The following is a 22871-nucleotide window of genomic DNA, read 5'->3' as shown; positions in this document are numbered from 1 at the left end:
TTACACAATAAGTACATTGTAACAAACTATTAATTCCTGTGTAAGTACTAGTTAAGGCCACTTAATATAAAGTGGGACCATTTAGCCAATATTACCAATCTGGAACACCATGATTCTGTACAAACTGTATTACATCTTTTTTGGGATCCTAAAATCAGCCTTAAACAAATTGTATGTGCAAAATGAAGCCTTTAGAATCTGACGAGAAAAAGAAATGAGCACATCACTCAAAATATATAGTCCTTGCATTTACTCTCTAGGTTTGGGATTGATTTCAAAATTCGTATGGTTACTTGTAAGCCATTGCATGGTATGGCTACACAATATCTGTCAGAATTAAAGCATCCATGTATGGACAACTGTAACTCTACACTGCCTGACAAAATCTTGTCCCCTATCCAAGTTTTAGGAACAACAAATAATAACTTGATTTCTAGTTGACCATTTGGTATCAGAAGTGGCTTATATGAAAGGCAAAGGCCTCTAGATCTTGCTTATTTTAGCAAAATAAAATATGATCATACCTTGATTTTTAATTATTTGATTATGACAGTAAGGTGTGACTTTGCTTTTCTGTGAGAATATTGGGTCCCTGTGGGTACAGTGTTTGTGATGATTGAGATGCGTTTCACCAGATGATTCAACAGAAAAATTTAACTTCTGCCACTTTTCCAAATGATCAACTAGAAGTCAAGTTAATATTTGTTGCTCTTAAAACTGACTTTTGTCAGGTAGTGTAGAGTTATTCATTTCTGGATAACTCTACCTCCAACTTGTGTACTACCTTTTTTAATCTATTAAAACATACTTGTTTTATTGACTTACATGTGTTTATTTTATCTAAAATGTATGCTCTGTTTTACATTTAGGTTTTGTTTGCATTCATCTAGATTTATTATCTACATCCCTTTCAGATCTAACTATATAAAATACAGCACTACCTTAAATAAAGCTTGAGTAGTAGGTTTAGTATTAGTATTATTACAGTAAAAGCAGATTTTCCTTATAGGGATAGTTCACTCCCCAATCTTGCTCTGAGACGACAGTGCTAACCGCTGAGCCACAAAAATTAATTTACTCACCATGTACTCACACTGAACTTATGAATTCTGTTGAACACAAAACCAGCTGTTCTAAAGAATGTTTGGGAGGGGGGTTGGGGGGGCAGCTATTGACATCCATCGTATAGGAACGAAAAACTAATATGGAAGTCAGTTACTTTTTTTCCAGTGGTGTAAAGTAACACAATACAAATACTCAAATTACTGTAATTGAGTAGTTTTTCTCAGGAATTGTAATTTACTGAGTAGTTTTAAAAAGGTGTACTTTTACTTTTCCTTAAGTACATTTTTCGTGCAGTATTGGTACTTTTACTCCACTACTTTCTTTCAACCTGCAGTCACTACTTTATTCTTTCTTGTCTATGGGGATTAGAAAGCACCCAACCTAAAATAAACCAAATATCAATGTCTACTGATGTTACAGCTATGATGTTATCTTTATGTTACCACTGTGACGTGTGTCAGATGTTGGATTTTAGTTGCCATATCTGATGAATAAATGTCAGTATTTGACATCAATATGGTTTTAAATATTGGCTCAACGTTGGATTTGGGTCACTTTCTAACACAATCTTAAATCAACCAAATAGCAATGTCATTTGACGTATTGGACATTAAAACAACATTGTCCTTAGACACTGGCTAGACACTGAATTATGGTCATCTGACCTCACAATGTACAGTGTGGATCGAAAGTTTGGGCATCCCAGGTATAATATTGTATTATTGTGCATAAAGAAGCCAAGGAAAGATGGAAAAATATCTGTGACAAAGTAGAGCTTTGTCCCCACTGTGTGAGCAGCACACAGCTCAAACAAATACACGCACACACACTCACACACAGCACACAAACACCCACCGATCGTCATCGCGACTTACCGGTTACCCTGCTGTTGCCAATGTGGGTGCACACACGGACTTTGGATTTTTTGGTATTTGGACACTTTTGTGTGTGTGTGTGTGTGTGTGTATATATATATATATATATATATATATATATATATATATATATATATATATATATATATATATATATATATATATATATATATATATTCTTCACTGTGGACTGTTTTCACCTGCCAGCACTGTAAATAAAATACTGTGCACAGGAGTGCTATTGTGTACACCATTATTTTTGTGGTCCCACGAACCCAGTTTTCCCCACCAGAGCGAGCTGAGGCCCGCTCTGTCACAATATCCAAAAGGCATCAAATTACAGATTAGACAATCTTTTAATGTCAAAAAAGTTAGATTTTATTTCCTCATTTACACTTTTAAAAAAACAGAAAACAAAAAAATGATTTAATATCTTGTACTGCTCCCTTTGGCAAGTATCACTGCTTGTAAATGCTTTTTGAAGCCGGCCCAAAGTCTTTCAATTCTTGTTGAAGGTATCTATGCCCATTTTTCCTTACAAAACCCTTCTAGTTCTTTGGGATTTCAGGGTTGTCTGTCACGCACTGCTCTTTTAAGGTCTATCCATAGATTTTCAATTATGTTGAGATCAGGAGATTATGAAGGCCATGGCAAAACCTTCAGTTTCAGCCTCTTGATGTAATCCACCATGGATTTTGAGGTATGTTTAGGATCAAAAGTAGAAGCTCATCCACATTCGCTTGTCTATGTTCATTTGCAAAGTTCAAACGCTGATTTTTGTGATTGAGAACCATCCATGACACTGCCAGGTCTCAGCTTTCCAAAGGGGGCAGTGCATGAAGGGTGCCAAGACTTTTGCACCATTTTTTGCTTTCTGTTATTTTGCAAGTGTAAATGATGGAAATAAAATCCAACTTTTTTTTTTTTTACATTTTATAAGAATGTCTAATCTGTAATTTGATGCCTTTTGGAGATTTTTTTAATTTTACCTTATCTTCTTTAAGGTGCCCAGACTTTCGATCCCCACTGTGAATCTAACCTAATATTAACATCTTATGACGTTGTGTGCTTAATGAGCAATATGTAAATGCATCAGTTTTTTACAGCTTAATACTCTCTACTCACTACTCTTGAGTACTTTTGAAAGGTCTACTTTTTACTTATACTTTGAGTAATATTTACAACAGCTACTTTTACTCTACTTACACTAAATTTTTAGGCAAGTAATGGTACTTTCACTTAAGTATGATTTATCTGCACTCTTTCCACCAATAATTTTTTCCGACATTCTTCATATTTTCCTTTCTGTTTAACAGAACACATAAACACAAACAGGTTTGGATCATGAGGTTTGGATTTTCAATCATTGATGAGCAAATGATGACAGAATTTTTAATTTTGTGTGAGCTATTCCTTTATGGTGTGTCTTTAGCATCATTGTTTATGTATTTATCATTTTAAGTAGCGCAGTTAAACAATCTGGTTTCATTCAAAATGCTATGTATATCAATTGATTGCAATCATTGTATCACAATATTTTTATTGGAAAATGTAGGCAGTTCACAGTGGTTTGGAGTGAAGTCCCCAGTCACTCTGAGTGTGAATGGGTTAACTACAATTTGTGAAAACTGATATTATGCTCCCAACCTTGCCATCTGCACATAAATGAGTCTAAACATGATAACTTAAGTGGGACATGTTTGCGGATCACCTTTTTTACATCAACATACTTTATAACCAATCATAGCCTTGCGCCTCAAAACTAGAAGCTAGTGATTGGTTAAATGTGGTTCCAAGAACATAAAAAGATGTTGATGTTCTTGTGTAATATAATGTTGTGTCTTATAAGAGGTCGAGCACCCTCAAAGGATGCTTGCTTCTAGAGAACCTTCCAGCTCTCTCTTTTTCTCTCTCGAACCCTCAAATGCATCTGCTGATGATTGAAAGGTCTTTGCTTTCATTGCAGATGTAAAGTGCACACAGAAAAGCATGCCGGATGAAAGCTTAATTCTGTGCTGCCATTGTAGCATAAGCAATGCACTGTATGATGCATGTACCAGCCTGCAGAAATAAATACAAAACCTCACTGAGAATATTTATAGGATTCTGACTATTCCATATTTCATAAGGGAAAGGACTGTAAGGATCCTCTTCACCTTATATCTGGCCCTGTCATTCCATCTCCACCCTGTTACTTGTCCATTATGTTAAAGGTTTATTTATTCAAACAAAGAATGACAATTATTGTATCATTTACTGACCCTCATGTCGTTCCATACCAGTATGAATGTGTTTTATTACATTTTTATTCTGTGCTCCTTTCCACATATAAAAAACAAAGGTTGCTTCTGCCACCTCTCATTCCATGAGGAACCTATCATACACTTAATATTCTTATATTTACATTGCAGAAAAAGTCATTCATCTTTAAAGAGTAACTTGTTAAAATCATTGAAATTAAGTCTGACTAATGTAGTATCACCTAATATTCAGTGATCAACCTTAGCAAAACTGGACCAAGACTAATATATTTGGTCAAAAACATTCTACTTAACTGAAATAAAATAATACATTCACAATAAATGAAAAAAAAAAAAACTAAAACTTACTTAAACTTATAAGTCACTGAAAAACAAAGTGGAATAAAACGATAATTAGCAAAAATAATAATCACTTTCAGAATTAATAAGCACTCAGGATATGATGGAAAATTTGATTTGCAGCTGTTCAGTAAAGTTACTATATAGATGCACTTGTGCAACCAAACACATCAGACAAACACAAGATTGTATACAGAAATACACTCACTGGCCACTTTATTAAGTACACCTGTCCAGCTGCTCGTTAAAGCAAATTTCTAATCCCCTAATCACATGGCAGCATCTCAGTGCATTTAGGCATGTAGACAAGGCAGGGCAAGGCAAGTTTATTTATATAGCACATTTCATACACAGTGGCAATTCAAAGTGCTTTACATAAACAGGAATAAAAAAAACAAGTTGAGGAACATAAAATGAAGACAATAATTTTTTTTAAAAAACAGATAAAAACAAATTAAAATGAGTTAAAATAGGTTATAAAAGAATGAAAAGAAAACGAAAAACATAATAGTGCAATCTGTCGGACGTAGCACAGTGCTCATACAGTAAAGGCACAGCTAAACAGATGTGTTTTCAGTCTCGATTTGAATCTGCCTAATGTTGGAGCACATCTGATCATTTCTGGAAGCTGATTCCAGCAGCGAGGGGCGTAGTGTCTGAAGGCGGATTCACAATGCTTTGACTGGAACTCTTGGAATTTCTAGTTTATATGATCCTAAAGATCTGAGTGATCTGTTAGGTTTGTATTCAGTGAGCATATCTGTAATGTATTGAGGTCCTTGGCCATTTAGTTATTTATAGACAAGTAATACTTTAAAATCTATTCTGAATGTAACTGGGAGCCAGTGTAGAGACCTGAGGACAGGTGTGATGTGCTCTGATTTCCTGCTTGTGGTCAGAATCCTGGCCGCAGCATTCTGGATGAGCTGCAACTGTCTGACTGTCTTTTTGGGAAGGCCAGTGAGGAGGCCGTTACAGTACTCCACTCTGCTGCTAATAAAAGCATGAACAAGTTTCTCTAAGTCTTCACTGGAAACAAAGCATCTAATTCTTGCAATATTTTTGAGATGATAGTATGCTGATTTACTAACTGCTTTGACATGACTGTTAAAACTCAGATCTGACTCCAGAGTCACTCCAAGATTCTTGACCTTATTTTTCAACCCAAGCTCATTCTGAAAACGTAGTCCCGCGGACGTTTCTGGAAACAGCGGAATACGTCCCGGGGGGTACGTATGGCCGCGTTTTTTTTTCAAGCGAACGCTACGGGGCGGTGTGACGCTGTTCCCTTTTGCGCTTGCCTTACCTCCTTGTGGAGGGCTTCCCCGCTGCAATCCGTTTGTCCACTCAGCTCAGCGCGTACGTCGGCAGGCTCGAGATGCGGAGAGGGGTCGATTACGGCGACCGGTTTCGAGTCCGGGAAAGAGCAGCTCCAGCAATCAGGTAAGACAAAAACAGAATCCCAAAAATTAAGTGAACGGGTTTCGTGACGGGGTGAGAACGCGGCGAAATCTGAAAACGTGGTGGAATAATAAAAATCAGGGCTTTTGTGAACTGTTGCTCGGGTTTAGGGAACCGAGCGGGCGGGCGGGTCGATCGGTAAAATCGGTTGGGTTCGGGGAAGGAGGAGGGCGAGTCGGCCGATTGGCCAGTCGTGCAGTCAATCATCCGGTCAGTCGGCGGCGCAAGAACAAAAACTTCAGCCGTACGTACCCGCCGGGACGTATTCCGCGGTCTCCAAAAACGTCCGCGGGACTACGTTTCCACAATAAGCCCGGGTTGTTATTTTTTGTTGTTTGACCTTTAAAGCCAAGGTACGCATTCACCTTGAGAACCTCATCTCTGTTCCCAAACGCAATCACTTCAGTTTTCTCTTTGTTTAGCTAGAAAATTTTGGAACATCCAATTGTTAATTTCATTAATGCATTGGCAGAGGGTGTCAATGGGGCTGTAGTCATTAGGCAGTAAGGCTAGGTAGATCTGAGTGTCATCAGCATAGCTGTGGTAGGAGATTTGGTTCTTTCTCATTATTTGGCTCAGAGAGAGCATGTAAAGGTTGAACATTTTTTTTGCAAGGTTGAGTATGTAAAGGTTGAACACAAGGTCAAGACAATCTGCTGCAGTTTAAACCGAGCATCGGAATGGGGAAGAAAGGTGATTTAAGTGACTTTGAACGTGTCATGGTTATAGGTGACAGACGGACTGGTCTAAATATTTCAGAAACTGCTGAGCTACTGGAATTTTCATGCACAACCATCTTTAGGGTTTGTAAAGAATGGTCTGAAAAAGAGAAAAAATCCAGTGAGTGGATGATAGAATCAGAATTTGGCATGAATCCATCTTGCCTTGTATCAAGGGTTCAGGCTGGCTGGTGTTGTAATGGTGTGGGGGATATAGTATTGACACACTTTGGGCCTATTGATACCAATTGACCCTCATGTCCATGCAACAGTCTACCTGAGTGTTGTTGCTGACCATGTCCATTCCTTTATGACCACAGTGTAATCTTCTGATAACACCCCATGCCATAATGCGCAAATCATCTGAGACTGGTTTCCTGAACATGACAAGTTCACTGTACTCAAATGGCCTCCACAGTCACCAGGTCTCAATTCAATAAAGCATCTTTTGGATGTGGTGGAACAAAACCAAATGAAATCTGGAACAAAATATACAAATAAATAATAGATAGAAATGTGTTACAAAAAATAGACTATACTTAAACTAACGAAACTATTCATTAAATTAACCACAACAAGAAAGAAAGAAAGAAAGAAAGAAAGAAAGAAAGAAAGAAAGAAAGAAAGAAAGAAAGAAAGAAAGAAAGAAAGAAAGAAAGAAAGAAAGAAAGAAAGAAAGAAAGTTATACTGCTTTAGAATGACATGTGGGTAAATAAATAATATTGTTTTCACACTTTGGTGGACTTTTTGTTTTTTGTTTTTTATTTGTTTGGGTTTTTGCATATTTTATCTTTACCTCCACTCCTTTTTTTTCTGCCTCTGTCTTTTTTCTCATTTGTCTCTCTCTCTGTCCAATCTCTCTGCATTTCTCTCTGTCTCTCTCTCTCTCTCTCCCTGTCTCTCCACTCCCTTCCTGTTGGTTCAGGAGGGTCAGAGTGATCCTGCTCTACAGCAGAGGCTTCAGTTACTCTCCTCTCTCTTGCATCAGGTGAGACATCAAGATTTAAAATTTAGTTGAGTTGGAGAGATTCCTCTTGAATCAAACATAATCCATTCATAATCCTGCCTGAGAGCTTATTTGTGTCTATGTAGTTTATTTTTAATCTACAGTACTGATGGAGACATTGAAAGCAGGACATTATGGGTTTTTAACCAAATCCTTTACCCTGGTTCTGAGCTGTTAGGTTTTCTTTCACTGTTAAAATGCAATCAATAAGTTTTAAATTTTATCAGAAGATGGCACTTGACCTTTAATAAAGGATGTCTGTCCACCGCAAAAGATCTAACTAAGCATTGCATGTCCTATTTTATTTTCATATTTTCATAATTTTATTTGCAGCCTATTATAATTAATATTATAGAGAACAGGAAGGAAATTGCTTTCTAATAATGTTTTATAATATATATATATATATATATATATATATATATATATATATATATATATATATATATATATATATATATATATATATATATTATAATAATATATATAAAATAATATATATATATATATATTATTTCAGCAGGGTGTTTTTACACCTCTAGTTTGGAAAAAGTCAGGAAAATGGGTGTGTCTAGCTCTGTTTGGGTAAGAGTGTCGGGGGAGGGGAAGGGGGAAGAATTTGGTACCGCACATCGTATAAGAGAAAAAACCTCTACATTTCTCGGTAACTCAGATGCACTCGGTAGGTCAGAAAGCCGTGTGTGTAGACAATCCTGTCACAAAATGTGGTAAAAATTAAACACGATGGTCGGCAATAATTTGCTTACAGTGTTCACGTGTTTACACTCAGAGAGCAGCATTTACAGCGGATCTTTCAGTCCATAATATTGTAGTGATGTTAACATAAGCCCAGTAATCATTTTGCCTAAGGTCTGTCTTTAAACACTGAAAGAGTACTGCTGACCATACAAACTATAACTTTGCCATCTGAATGAACAAAGAAGGGGCGCTGATCGCACACACTTATAAAATCTGTAGACAGGACAGTCAACACATACTGGAGCTGTGTCTTTTTTTTTAAAGGAGACAAGCAGCAAATCCGGATTTCACCATTTCCAGATAAGAAAAGCTCTCGAGTAAAAATTTTCCATACAAATTTATTTCTGCCGCGCGTTGCATGCACTGATCCACACGTGAGTCCAGCAGCGTTCACATAGAGAGAAAATAAAAACAAAACTCTCACTGCAGCACATCATAAAAGCAACACTGACTACCCGTATCTCCAAACATTTCTTCCCTTTTTGAAACACAGCGTAGTGTCTCTCTGCCATCTGTTTCAGGTACAGTCTTCGAAGCTAGCATGCATATTAATGAAGTTGCAGCGCATACATAATAGAGCGCGCTGATTGGTTTGAACCAAGCCATACTGATGAATCAATGCAACACACTTAGAGACAAAATACTGTACTCCCAGGTACAGACATCCAGTCTACACGCTGGAATACACGCTAAGATCTCATGTCCGTGACGCAGCTTCAAAAATTTGTTTCAAACCAGAAGTGCGAATTTGCACAAAATAATGCAAAAACAACAAATTTTCACTTTTTAGTGAAATATATGTGTCCTAATAGTGTTTTTAGCAGTGTGGGATACGACTGTCAACAGCTTAAAAACTGTGTTTTGGTGTTTCGTGATCCTTTAAAAATATAGCTGCAAACAGCATTTATTGGGGCCTAGCAGCCCAGTGGCCACGTCATAAACAAGCACAACAACAAGCTATTAATTCTAAGAACATAAGAATTCTATAACTTTTTGGCAGCATGTTCTCAGTCAAATTTGGTGGCATCCTGACATAGTATGGTCAATGTCCGTCTAGTTCACACACATTAAGTTTGGTTTCAATACCTAAAACCATTGCAGTGATGCAGCCTCTAATGTCATCAGACAGCATTACATCAAGTTTGCGCATATGCTAAATGACAACAGTTTTATCTATCAACATGAATTCCATAACTGTTGGTCTACATGGTACAAGCTTGATCCGAGTCAAATTTGGTGAAGATTGAACTAAGGGTCTAAGAGGAGTTAAAAAAAGAATGGTTTGAACAAAGTCAAAATGCCGGACAGGAAGTTTGGCTATTTATGGCTTAATTGGTATTTGTGTTGTCGGCATGACCCAATGAATAATTTAATTAATCAAAAAAAGCATATGCAATCAAAAGTTATTACCAAAAGTAAGTTTCATTAATAATAGCTAATGAATGTCTTATAACTCTTGACCCATGGGTGGCACTATCACCAAGTATTTTATGGAGTTAACTTGTTAACTAAGGTTTAGCGGCAGAACCATGCCTCACTTTGTCTCCTTAAACAATCACCTACTCCCTTAAACTTATTTAAGGAAGACCATGCCTCTAGCACTGTTCTTCTCGTTCGTTTGAAACAACCCTCCCTCCTTTCATTTCCTCGCTTCCTATTCACAATCCTATAACCCTCTTCGCTCCTAAATGTAGGTTGAATCGGGGTGTTCAATCACTCTGCCAAACTATTACAGAGACAGTACCCCCACTCTGAGTTTCTGGGCATAGTAGGACGCCCAATCCCATCATCCTCTTACTCCCCTTTCCCTTCATTCCACTGTTCTCTTACCATCCCTTTCATCCCTACTGTAAAGTCTAGCTCAAAGTGTGGCATGGTCCATGCTAGTGAAATAAAATTTGGTGCAAATCAGCCAAACATTGTAGGAGGAGATCAAAAAGTTAAGGTCAGATGGCGGACAGGAAGTTAAGTTAATTAAGGCATAATTGGGATTGATATTCTCAGGACAACCCAAGGAATGTATCAAGAAAAGTTTTATAACAATTAGGAAAATTAGTCGAAAGTTATTAGCTTTTTTAGAAATTGTTATAAGGTTTGACCAAAAGGTGGCGCTTTGACAAAACTTTTTCCGAAATGACTGACCTGGGAAAACCAGACATCATTCGACTCGGCATGCTCTGCCGGATGTAAATATGTAATTTTGGACAAAAGGTTAAGAAGTTATAAGCAAAAAAAGCCAATTTTTGCTTATAAGGAGATATCCCCTTAAGTCAATTTCTGCAAGTTCTAGGTTAAATTTGTTCGCAAGTTAGTCACAAACAGTTAGTCTAATCAAGTCGCATTTATTAACTCAGATTCAATAGTCTGTAGATCTTGTGATTCAATTTTGGGGAAAATTTTTTAAAAAGCGCCTAGGATGAGTTTGTTCAAGCAGGTTTTTACAAAAAATTAAAAATAGGGAAAAAATTTCATGATGGAAAATGACATTATAGGGTGCGTTTGAATCGGCTTGAGCCAAGGAATCACAGAAAATTTTGGTTGACCTATTTGATTTAAAGTTATAACGATAAACATAAGTGAAACTTTAAACAAGTGGTGGTGCTGAAAAGTTTTAGTCAGAGAGTTGTTGTGGTTGAAGATCAGACTGTCAGTCCCTCTATCAGTTTGCCAAATTTTTCACAAGTGCCGCAAACGGTTCATAGGGCTGCCATAGACTCCCATAGAGCAAGAAGAGGAAGCCAGAAGAAAAATAATAAGAACCTTTACTCTTAAACCTTTATGAGTCTCTGTCTTTTGTTGATCACGAACAAATACAAAATAATATTGAAAGACAAAGGGTCCAATATCTCTAAATATTTTCTTTTGTATTTAACAGAAGACAGAAACTCAAATAGGTTTTTTAACAAGTGAGCAAATGAGGACATAATTTTCATTTTTTGGTCAAACAATGGCTTCCATAAGATTTGCACTTTGTACGCTATTTATCTTTTAACATTTGGGCGTTTGGTATTATATTTATCCGATGCTGCAGACTACCTGTTTTTTCTCCGTTTCCTTACTATACACCGTTTCCCCACCCCCCTCACCCAGCTAGCAGCTAGTGGTGAACTGCTAGAGCCACTCATACTCTGAGGGCTGAGTTTGGATCAATTATTTCTGTGATCAAAGCCTAAACCAACCGAACCATTAATTGATTCCTCAAGTATTCATTACTGAATCACAGTCTTTCTTCCTGTCTCTTTCATTCTCACTTTCCCGTCTTGAAAAGTCATTTATCCTCTTCTTATTACCCTCTCTCATGTGTACTTACTGTCTTACAAACACACGCAAGTAAACATGCGCATCTCATATTGATGACCTAGTAGTGTAGATGAACTCTGATCCCATTACACTTTGAAAAAGTTATTGACGATAGTGGATGTGTCATATCCTTTCACAATCTTGGGATGACGTGTGGTCAGATCTAAGTCTGAGAGGTTTTTACGTTCTTAAGTAAGAACATTTTGATCTCTTATAGATTTATTAAATGAATAGTTGGTCGATATTTTTTATGTATTTTTGATGTATTTTATGAATTTTTTTCTTCATGGATCACAGTTTCACAGATAAAATACTTTTTTGTTTGTTTTAATAATGGACTTATTTTTTTAACAAGAGTATGTTGGGGATTGTTAATTCAAAACTGAAAAAAATCATTTACCAACCTTTACTTGATCCAAACCAGTTTGAATTTTTTTCTTCTGCTGAACAAAAATGATATTTTGAAGAAACCTGTAACTGTTGATTTCCTTAGCATTTGTTTCTGATATCTGCTTTTGTGTTCTACAAAATAAACAACCATTTGAGGATAAGTAAATAGCAAAGAAATGTTTTTTTTTTTTTTGTTTTTGGATAAACTACCCCTTAATGGTGTTGTCTTCATTTCAAATTGCCCTCAACAATGTATTTTCACCTCTCAATACCCCTTTCATTAACATATGTCTAGGTCTCTTTTTTTTTTTCTCTCATTGTACACTTGTTCTGTTCATTGATCCAACAGCTGAGCATGACAAGCTATACACCCATGCCTAATTTAGAGGGGATAGCTACATGATTCGCAATTAATTCACATTTGGGTTACTTTTTTATTATATGTTTTCATGGCTTTTATTTAGAAAGGCTACCCTGCAGACACAGGAAGTCAACATGATTTCATATTGACATTGTACTCTAACGTCATGGGGATGTTGTATTTTGTTTGGAAATGAAAATCAGGTTGACGTCAGAACCCAAACTGAGGCCGACCTCAATGTTCAACCTCCAACCTAAAATCAATCTGAAATTAACCATATATTAATGTCTAATCATGTGACACCTTGTCGTTGTGTGGATGTTACCACTATTTCATCCATCAGATATTGGATTTTGGTTACTTTCTAACACAACTTAAAATCAACCAAATATCAACATAATTTGACGTCGTGATTTTATGTCAAAATAATCTTGTCCTTAGATGCTGGCTAGACATTTAATTTTGGTCACCTGATGTCATGACATAAATCTCACCTAATATTAACGTCTTATGATGTTGTGCGTCTGCTGTGTATAAGATTTATTTATCAGTGGTTTTCTCTGTTTCATGTATTCTCTGGTGGATGTGGAGCAGAAGTACTCTGCTGCGTCTTTATGCAGCATCACCACAGAGGTTCTGAAGGTCCTAAACGCCACAGAGGATTTGCTTGGTGAAGCAGAATGCAAAGTTTATGATCCCTCTCCAGCTGGCACACACATATGCTCAGGTCCTGTCAACAAGAAGCTGGACCATCAACTTACTAAGATGGAGGAAAATGTAAGGTTTCCTGTTCCCAGCACATTACAATATCAACAGGAAATTCCAATATCAATCTGCAAGGGAAACTGATTAATTTAGCTTAATATGAAGCATTTAACAGATTTATAAGGAATTAAATTTCTTTTAAGATTTATACGGAATTAAAACACTGTACATCTAATCATTTGAACAACCATGAACTCTTCAACAAATTTAAAAGGGTTACTTCACCCCAAAAAACAAAATTTCTGTCAAATACTCACCCTCATTTCTTCATTTTCGAAGGACAAATTAAGATAAAATCTTAGCACTCTCTTACCTTCCATAAACAGAAACAGTCATGAGACCTTCTATGTCCAGATAATGAACCAAAAACATTGTCAAAACAGTTCAAGTGACTTCAATAGTTCAATTATAATCATAAAGTGTTCTTACTGTACTTCAGGTTAATTTCCAGCTGTATACTTTCCTATTATACTTTATGGGTTGATTTTCAACTGTTGTTACTTGAAAAGTAGCATTTAGATCATAACATACATACATACATACATACATACATACATACATACATACAGTACATACACATGCATGCATACAGTGAGGACAGAAAGTGTTCAGACCCCCTTAAATGTTTCACTCTTTATTGTATTTTGGTATGCTGTATTGTTATATATAAGTTCATTTTTCCCTATTAACGTACACAGCACCCATATTGATAGAAAAACACAGAATTGTTGACATTTTTGCAGATTTATTAAAATAGAAAAACTGAAATATCACATGGTCCTAAGTATTCAGACACTTTTCTGTGACACTCATATATTTAACTCCATTTCTTTTGATCATCCTTGAGATGGTTCCACACCTTCATTTGATTTCAGCTGTGTTTGATTGTACTGACTGAACTTGAATAGGAAAGCCACACTCCTGTCTATATAAGACCTTACAGGTAACAATGCATGTCAAAGCAAATGAGAATCATGAGGTCAAAGGAACTGCCTGTAAAACTTAGAGACAGAATTGTGGCAAGGCACAGATCTGGTCAAGGTTACAAAATTTTTTTGCTGCACTTAAGGTTCCTAAGAGCACTGTGGCCTCCATGATCGTTAAAGGAAAGACATTTGGGATGACCAGAACTCTTCCTAGAACTGGCCGTCTGGTTTGTGTGGAGAAACCAGGCACTGCTCATTACCTGTCCAATTCAGTCCCAACAGTGAAGCATAGTGGTGGCAGCATCATGCTGTGGGGGTGTTTTTCAGCTGCAGGTAAAGGACGACTGGTTGCAATTGAGGGAGAGATTAATGTGGCCAAGTGCAGGAATATTCTGAACAAAAACCTTCTCTAGAGTGGTCAAGACCTTAAACTGGGCTAAAGGTTTACTTTCCAACAAGACAATGACCCTAAGCAATGACAATGACAGCTAAAACAATAAAGGAGTGCCTTCACAACAAATCTGTGACTGTTCTTGAATGGCCCAGCCATAGCCCTGACTTAAACCTAGTTGACGACCTCTGGAGAGACCTAAAAATGGCTGTCCACCAATAATTACCATCCAACCTGAACTTGTTGCATCTTTTCCAAAAAGACTCAATGGCTATATTTTATCAAAGGGGTACTTCAACTAAATACTGAGCTAAGGATCTGAATACAGGATCATGTAATATTTTTTTTTTCTTTTTAATAAATCAGTAATAATGTCAACAATTCTGTGTTTTTCTGTTAATATGGGGTGCTGTGTGTATATTAATTAAGAAAAACTTAATGATAAATGAATAAGGATTAAATTATTTTAGCAAATGGCTGCAATGTAACAAAGAGTGAAAATTTTAAGGGGGTCTGAACATTTTATGTACCCACTGTAGATAGTTGAATAAATGTAAAACCATGAAATATGTGATTTACCAAAAGATGGCTGTAATTCACTATTGACGTGTGTAATCTTGTAAGACAATGTTGTGCTGCTCTAGATCAGGGGTTCCCAAACTTTTCAGCCCGCAACCCCCAAAATAACAATGCCAGTGACTCGCGACCCCCAATATCCTCTGAGGTGGTTATAAATACAGAAACCGTGCATGCAATGACGCAGACACACAATAAATTTTTTTTAACGTGTGTCAGTGCTTTAAATGTGCCAGAAAGTATAACCTGGTGTTATAAAATCAAAATGCATCTGACGCTATTGCTGTCTTTAATATAATGTAATTACCCCAGGGGTCGCAATGCAATAGAACTAGTAACTATAAGCTACTATAGTAACTATATAGTATATAGTAACTATAAATGACTATTTTTATTTTCAGTATAGTTATGGATAAAATATGTTAATTCTTATGGTTTAATAAATATAAATAGATTTTTGGAAATCACCAGGCGACCCCCCTTCATTGCCCCGCAACCCCTCGGGGGGTCCCGACCCCCACTTTGAGAACCACTGCTCTAGATTACTGCAGGTTTACTAAATGAAATGTAGCTGTTGTCGAGCTATTCCACTACCTGTTTATCCTTTTATGCTGGAAAAAGTTACAGTGTGTCATAAGTAGCTGAGCTACGGTCAAGCTACTAAAAATATAGCTAAGCTAGTAGCTTCAGATTCAGATCTTACTTCAATTAACTTGTTCTCTATGTACAGGTGTATTTGGCAGCAGGGGCTGTGTACAGCCTAGAGGGGGCGCTGGGTGACTTAGAAGAATGTGCACGCAGCATCAGCAGCTCCACCACAGACACAGAACTAGCCTTCTTGGAAGACCAGGTTGCCACTGCTGCTGCTCAGGTGCAGCAGTCAGAGCTCCAGGTACATGTTTGCAGCGTAATGCAGAGCAGTCCTACTTTTGGTTTTGCTTTCGCAATATAGTATTAGAATTTTTCAGGTGCAAATTTTCATGTGTCTTTGTTCTTGGCAGATATCAGATATTGAGGCAAGAATATCCGCTCTCAAAACTGCAGGTCTGAATGTATCTGCGTGTACACGTTTTTCCAAGTACAAATCTAAACCTATGGTGAGTTTCAGTCTATTTAGAGACAAGCAGGATACATCTACATGGAATCAATTTGGCTCATGCTATTTGTGATTTTTTTTTTCCTGTCAGCCACAAACACTAGACTCTTCTCGCCATCAGAGGAGAAAGCTACCTGCTCCTCCTCTCAGAACCATGTTATCAGGTATGAATATATACTAACATTAATTAGTTTAAAGGATTAATTAATTATTTAGATTTACAGTCCACACATTTTGTCTGCTAGAATCCATGTCTCCTGTAGCCCTGTGCTAATTTTGTGAGTGGAACAGACCACTAAAGACATCCCACCTTTCTGTATTTAGTTAAAATTTGGCCTGTCAAAACGTTATACCAGGTTACTTATCAATAAAATGATCCATCATCATTTTCATGTATCCTATAAATGATGTCTGATCAGTTGCATTACATGTTTGAAGTGCTGTTGAGTTGTATGAGATATGTGCTTGTCATTTGTACATTACATTTGCTTTTTATGTAATCTTCTTGCTAAAATATGCTGAGATCGGAACAGTTACTAAAGTAACCCTTATTCCTTGAGGGGGGAATGGAAATGCTATGTTGAAAATTCCACTATGGGGATTTGGTCATAAGCCAATCATCAGAAAAAGTAATAAAATGGGACAATGAAATGCCAATGAGTTGGCAGTGTCAGGATGCACAGCTGGCATCAATTATGAATGATGTATGATACATCAAAAATGTATGGAATACACCACAGCGATTGAACCTTTCTACTAGTGAGAGGTTTGTCAGGCTACAGTGTGAGCACATATGTCACATTTTCAACCTGTCGCTTAACCTAGCAGCTGTGCCTACATGCTTTAAAACCACCTCTATTGTGCCAGTGCCGAAACACTCCAGCCCAACATGCCTAAATGACTATCGCCCTGTAGCACTCACACCCATCATCATAAAGTGCTTTGAGCGGTTGGTCCTGGTACATCTGAAAGACTCTCTGCCATCCACTGGACCCAAATCAGTTTGCCTAACGTGGCAACAGGAGCACAGAAGATGCAGTCTCTATAGCACTGCACTCTGTACTCACACACCTGGACAATAAAAACACTTATGCACGAATGCTGTTTGTTGACTTCAGCTCAGCATTGAACACTGTCATGCCCTATAAGTTTATGATCAAACTTAGAGACCTGGATATCGACACGTCTCTGCAACTGGGTTATGTACTCAATGTTAGATCAGGCCACATCTGCTCCACCACCGTCACACTCAACATTGGTGTACCACAGGGCTGTGTGCTGAGCCCCTTCCTCTACTCCTTTTTTACCATCGACTGTAGGCCTCTGAACAGATCCAACACCATCATCAAATTTGCTGATGACACCACAGTGATTGGTCTAATCAGCAACAATGATGAGACTGCCTACAGGGAGAAGATACAGCATCTGGCCACTTGGTGCACCAACAATAAGCTGCTCCTCAACACCAACAAGACCAGGGAGCTCATTGTAGACTTCAGGAAGGGACAAACTGGCTCACATGATCCCATCCACATCGATGGGATGGTCGTTGAGCCTGTCTCATTTTTTAAGTTCCTGGGGTACTCTAGACCGGAAGAAGCAGCCTGCTTTCTTGTTCTCTCTCTCTGTGAAAAACACTCGCTGAAACCCTCAAAAGACTCTCTCAGAATCTTCTTAAAGGCTCTGAAAGCAAAAAACATGCCTCTGCGTTGCGCTGTCTTTACAAAATACTGATTGTGATTGATGCCAGCTGTGCACGCTTACACTGCCAAGTCATTGACATTTCATTGTCCTGTTTTATTACTCTTTGAGATGATTGGCTTCTGACAAAATCCCCATAGTGGAAGTTTCTACATAGCATTGAAATTCCCCTTACAATGAGGAACTAAGAATGCTAAATTGAATAAATTGAATTGTGATTGAATATTAAATGGAAATAGTAAATGACAAAATTTATAGTTAACCATTTAATAACTTTTTGAATGTGCTCTGACATTACAGTATGTTAGATTTGTCAGTTAATTGTTCTGTGTGAGACAGTTCATGTCAAACTGGTACACAAAATGTGTCTTTTGTTGCATGGGTGTATTTGTGAAAATAGTTGAAAACACATTGGACTCTATTTTAATGATCTAAGCGCATAGTCTAAAGCAAATTGTGCACAAGCTCTAATCCACTTTTGCTATTTTAAGGATGGAAAAAATGATCTGCCAGCACATAGTCTTAAAGGGTTGTCTATATTCTCCTAATGAGTTATGAATGTGCTTTGGCCATAACATGCATTAAACTAATTAGAGTCTCATCTCTTATTCTCTTAAAAATTCAGTTGGGTTGTGCCATGGCGCATTCGCTATTTACATGGTGGAATATGTAAGCATAAAATCTGAATGCTTCACTAGCCAGAAAACAAACAAAAAAAAAAACATCCTATTCTTTTGCCTCATATGGTGATGCATACATTTTCAAATTCTGAAAGATGGACAAATATAAACTTGTTTACTTTAGACCAGCTTTTAGTTGGTCAACGGCGTGGTTGCCGTGGTATTTCAGTTTCTCAAAATAGCACCATGGCAACAATATGCCGTAACACACCTTGTTTTTAGAACAACACACATATAATTCCACAAAGTGACGCAAATGCGGATTTACTATTTGCACAATGTGGCACAAATTGTGAAAATGAGGGTTGTGCTGGTCTGAAAATAGCAACAAATCATGCCATACACGTTTTGCGCCTTATTGCACCAGGTGTATGATAGGATCTATAGCCTCTATGCGGTATTTGCTGATTCCAGTGGTTATAACTTAAACATCGATTTTACTTTTTTTTTTATTACAAACATACACTGTTTTAAAAACTTTTTTTGAGGTGCAGCTGATCACAGAGAGTTGGAACAGATCTTTTAATCCCTGTTTTTTTGCGAATTCTGTTTTGATGACATGTGTAAACCCATTACTATAAAGACATGTTAATACATGCCTTTCAGTCAATTCGGTGGGCAGGGAAAAATGCACACGTATGTGATGTTGCAATTGACCTAAAAATTGGATCATCTGTTAACATCGGGAAATTTTAAATAAGAGATTTGTTGTGTTTATACCTTTCCGATATGATAGTGGACACACTATACCTAAACACAGTTCTGTCTAAACAAAATTTAGTTTCCAAAATTTGATTTTCCATCATACCTGTTGGTGCCTTTTAGAAACAATTGCATTTTGTGTAGATATTTTGTTTATTTCCCACTGTAAATATATAAAAACTTATTTTTATTGTAAATACATTGCTAATAACGTATTTTGAACTTTAAATGCAATTAGTTTTATTTTTTGAACCATCAGATTCCAGATTTTCTCTGCCAAAAATTGACCGATCCAAACAATTTATTCAGCTTTCAGGCAATGTATAAATCTCAATTTCCAAATATTGACCCATATGACTTATATTTTGGTCCAGAATCACATTTTTTATTTATGAATTTTCCACAATCAGCAATCAATGAGCAAAAATACACAAACTGGATCAGAATTCATACATTTAATAATTGACTGGCATTATGGTTTTACTTTTGTTTTTGTTTTGTTTTGTTTTTTGGAGGGGGGGGGTCTAGTCGTGTCTAACTGCCAGTTTTAAGCTCTATATATGAAATAATGTTTTATAGTACAATAGACGCATTAGACTTAGGGCTCTATTTTGATGATCCATGGGCAAAGCGCAGAGCACAAAAGCAATTGGAGCATGTCGGAATCCATTTTGCTAATTTAAGAACGGAATTTAAGAAGAGCTTTGCGCCACGGCGCATGGTCTAAAAGGGTTGAGCTTATTTTTTTAATGAGTTATATGTGTGTCTAAATAATAAACTAATCGCATCTCCCATTCCCTCTAAGAGTCAGTTGCATTGCGCTATAGTGCATTTGCTATTTACATGACTGACTTTGTAAGTGGAAAAGTGAAATTTCACTAGCAAGAAAACAGTTAAAAAGAGCATCTGCAGCGTGAGAATGAGAGATAAGGCCTTCTCATTATCTACTTTCACTTTCGCTCACGTGTATAGGGAAACCTTGTACACACAGACATCAATTAGCCTATAAATAATTAATTTTGTTTGTTAAGTGCAAATATTTGTTTCAAAACTATTTCTTAATTCAGTTCTAATTTACAAGAAACGAATAAATGAGCAATAATGACAAAGTGTGTTCAAACAACTGAGTTATATCCAAATACACATGCTATGCCCCATATGGTCCTTAACCTGACAGGTGGGCAAATCTAAACTTGTTTTTAATGCAAGAAATATACATATGCATATAATAAATAATACTGCTAATAATAATAACAATATACAAAAGCATTGTTAAGCAAATTGTTATGAATAAATTGAAAAAGCCCTTCGAGATAAATAGGGCATGACAGTTTGGTTTTTATATTTATGTAGGCTTGAAAATAATATGTTTTGGAATATTTTAATCCATTATATTTTTATCATATATATAAAACGACTCTTGTGCCAAGCTGAAACTAGCAAACAACTATTGCGTCGCGCCTTGCGCCGCATTGCGCCGGGTGTATGATAGAGCCCTTAGTGTTTTAAAAATGAATAGTTTTAATGTTGGATTTAGTTTTTTTTTTTTTTTTTGCTTGTGGCTCGCCAATAGTTGAACTTGCTCTAATACATAAAATAAATGTTTAATAATGTGAAATAAGTGTAAAATAAGCTTGGCCATGGTTTATATGGGGAGAAAAGTCTGTTGAAGGTAGTTCCTCATAGTTCTTGATGTGAGCATGCCGTCTTTCACGAATCTCAACCCAATTATCTGTGTGTGTGACAACTTTATACCAGTTACAACAAAGGATATAACACTGCTTTGACCTCCCTTGGAGATTCTAGATTGCATACACATGACAGCTGATATCCCACAGGATTTCACACCTACAAACAGCTGTATGTGCCATTTGGTTTACACCAATCAGTCTGTATGGGTCAAGCATCTGTATGGACTATTTTGTCCACATCTTTTCACCAAAATCATGCACAAAATCTTTAGGAAACTATATTATCCTTCACCTAGTCTACCATAGTTCATATGGATATTATCACTTTCTCTACACCTTCATACCTCAATGGAGTAAAGAACATTTTCAGAAACACAGAAGGATAAATCACGTCTTCCTCTGTGTGCTTTATCTGTGATCACATGGTATGAACCTGCTAACATCCTCAAGGCTACAATTTCATGTGGTTCAGCAAATAAGCACCTTTTTCTTCCTCTGACGAAGAAAGGGGGGGGGGGTGGGGGGTTGGGGGGGCATCTATTTTCACACTAACTGACATTACACATTTTGATTTGAAAAGAAAGGTGAAATGAGCAACCAGTGAAAAGGTGCAAGACTTAATGTACCATGTAGAGACACTGGAAAAAGAAAAAAAGAGTCCATTAGAGAAGAAACCCAGATTCGGCCAGTAGTATTATCTCTGTTCCTTCTTCGTCTTCCCTGCTTAATCTTCCTACTAATTAGCAGGGTTTCAGTTTAGCGCTGTCCATTGATAAGGCTATGACTCATCTTGATTGCTTTATTTCACATTAGCTGTGGATTGAAAGGACAAATATACATATTCTAGTTCAGGTTGTTAGTCACACAAACCAACCAAATAAGGAGACCGTAACAGCTTGTACGAGGCCTGAAGTGGTTCTTTAGCCAGCGTTGCACATATTATCATTGTTTGCTCTTTTTTACCCAAAACTCTTAAGTGCTGTACAGCAAAATCTGTCATCAAAATGTATGTACTTTATATGTGGACAATAATCTGTACATTAAAGGCTTAGGTCATCAAGAATTTAAGGGATAGTTCACTTAAAAAGAAAATCCCTGTCACAATTTACTCACCTTTTTCTTGTTTAAAACCTACAGTATTTAGTTCTCTTTATTCTGTTGAACGCAAAAGAAGATTGCTTGTTGATGATACCCATTAAATTCCATAGTATTTCATTAGCCTATTATGGAAGGCAACATAAAGGAGAGTAAATGGTGAGATAATTTTCACTTTCGGTGTACTATCACGAAATCACAACTTACAGCTCACTGCACTTAAATGTATTATTATTTTCTTTATTGTTATCACCAAAGCTTATTTAAAACAAAAAATACTGTAAAAGGTGTAATTATGTAAAAAACTATAATAATAAAAAAATATATATAGTTGATTATTATTTTAAATTTGAGATTATTAATTTAATGTTAAACCTAGGGCTCTATCATACACTACACTCTCAGAATCAAAGGTACACTGTCACTGGGGTGGTACCTTTTCAAAAGATACACGTTTGTACTTAAAGGGTACATATTGGTACCTCAAAAGTATTTATTAGTACCTAAATAATTTAAAAGGAACACTTTTGTACCTTTTAGGTACTAATATGTCCTCTTGAGGTATTAATATGGACCTTTTAGGCACAAATTTGTTCCTCTTAAACAGGTACCAACCCAGTGACAGCTCACATACCTTTATTTCTAAGAGTGTAGGTGCAATGCGGCAGCAGGCGTGATTCAAGGATTAGTTGCTTATTTTAACCTTTTTCA

At 36.7% G+C, this 22871-nt stretch overlaps 1 protein-coding gene across 5 annotated transcripts in view; it reads left to right on the top strand.

Moving 5' to 3' along the window:
• myripb (myosin VIIA and Rab interacting protein b) overlaps positions 1-22871 on the top strand; it is a 214481-nt gene that overhangs the window by 185845 nt on the left and 5765 nt on the right. For 3 of the 5 annotated variants that reach the window (XM_073940504.1, XM_073940505.1, NM_001353925.1), the window contains 4 exons: positions 13132-13314; positions 15926-16087; positions 16197-16292; positions 16383-16455. In XM_073940504.1, coding sequence (XP_073796605.1) covers positions 13132-13314; positions 15926-16087; positions 16197-16292; positions 16383-16455 — 514 coding nt within the window. Of the gene's footprint in view, positions 1-7646; positions 7710-13131; positions 13315-15925; positions 16088-16196; positions 16293-16382; positions 16456-22871 lie in introns of all 5 variants that reach the window. The other 2 variants (XM_021470291.3, XM_073940503.1) reach the window with 1 other exon arrangement.

The sequence above is a fragment of the Danio rerio genome, chromosome 24 (assembly GCF_049306965.1).
Source record: "Danio rerio strain Tuebingen ecotype United States chromosome 24, GRCz12tu, whole genome shotgun sequence".
Classification (NCBI taxonomy): Eukaryota; Metazoa; Chordata; class Actinopteri; order Cypriniformes; family Danionidae; genus Danio; species Danio rerio.
This window is presented reverse-complemented; position numbering and strand designations above follow the sequence as displayed.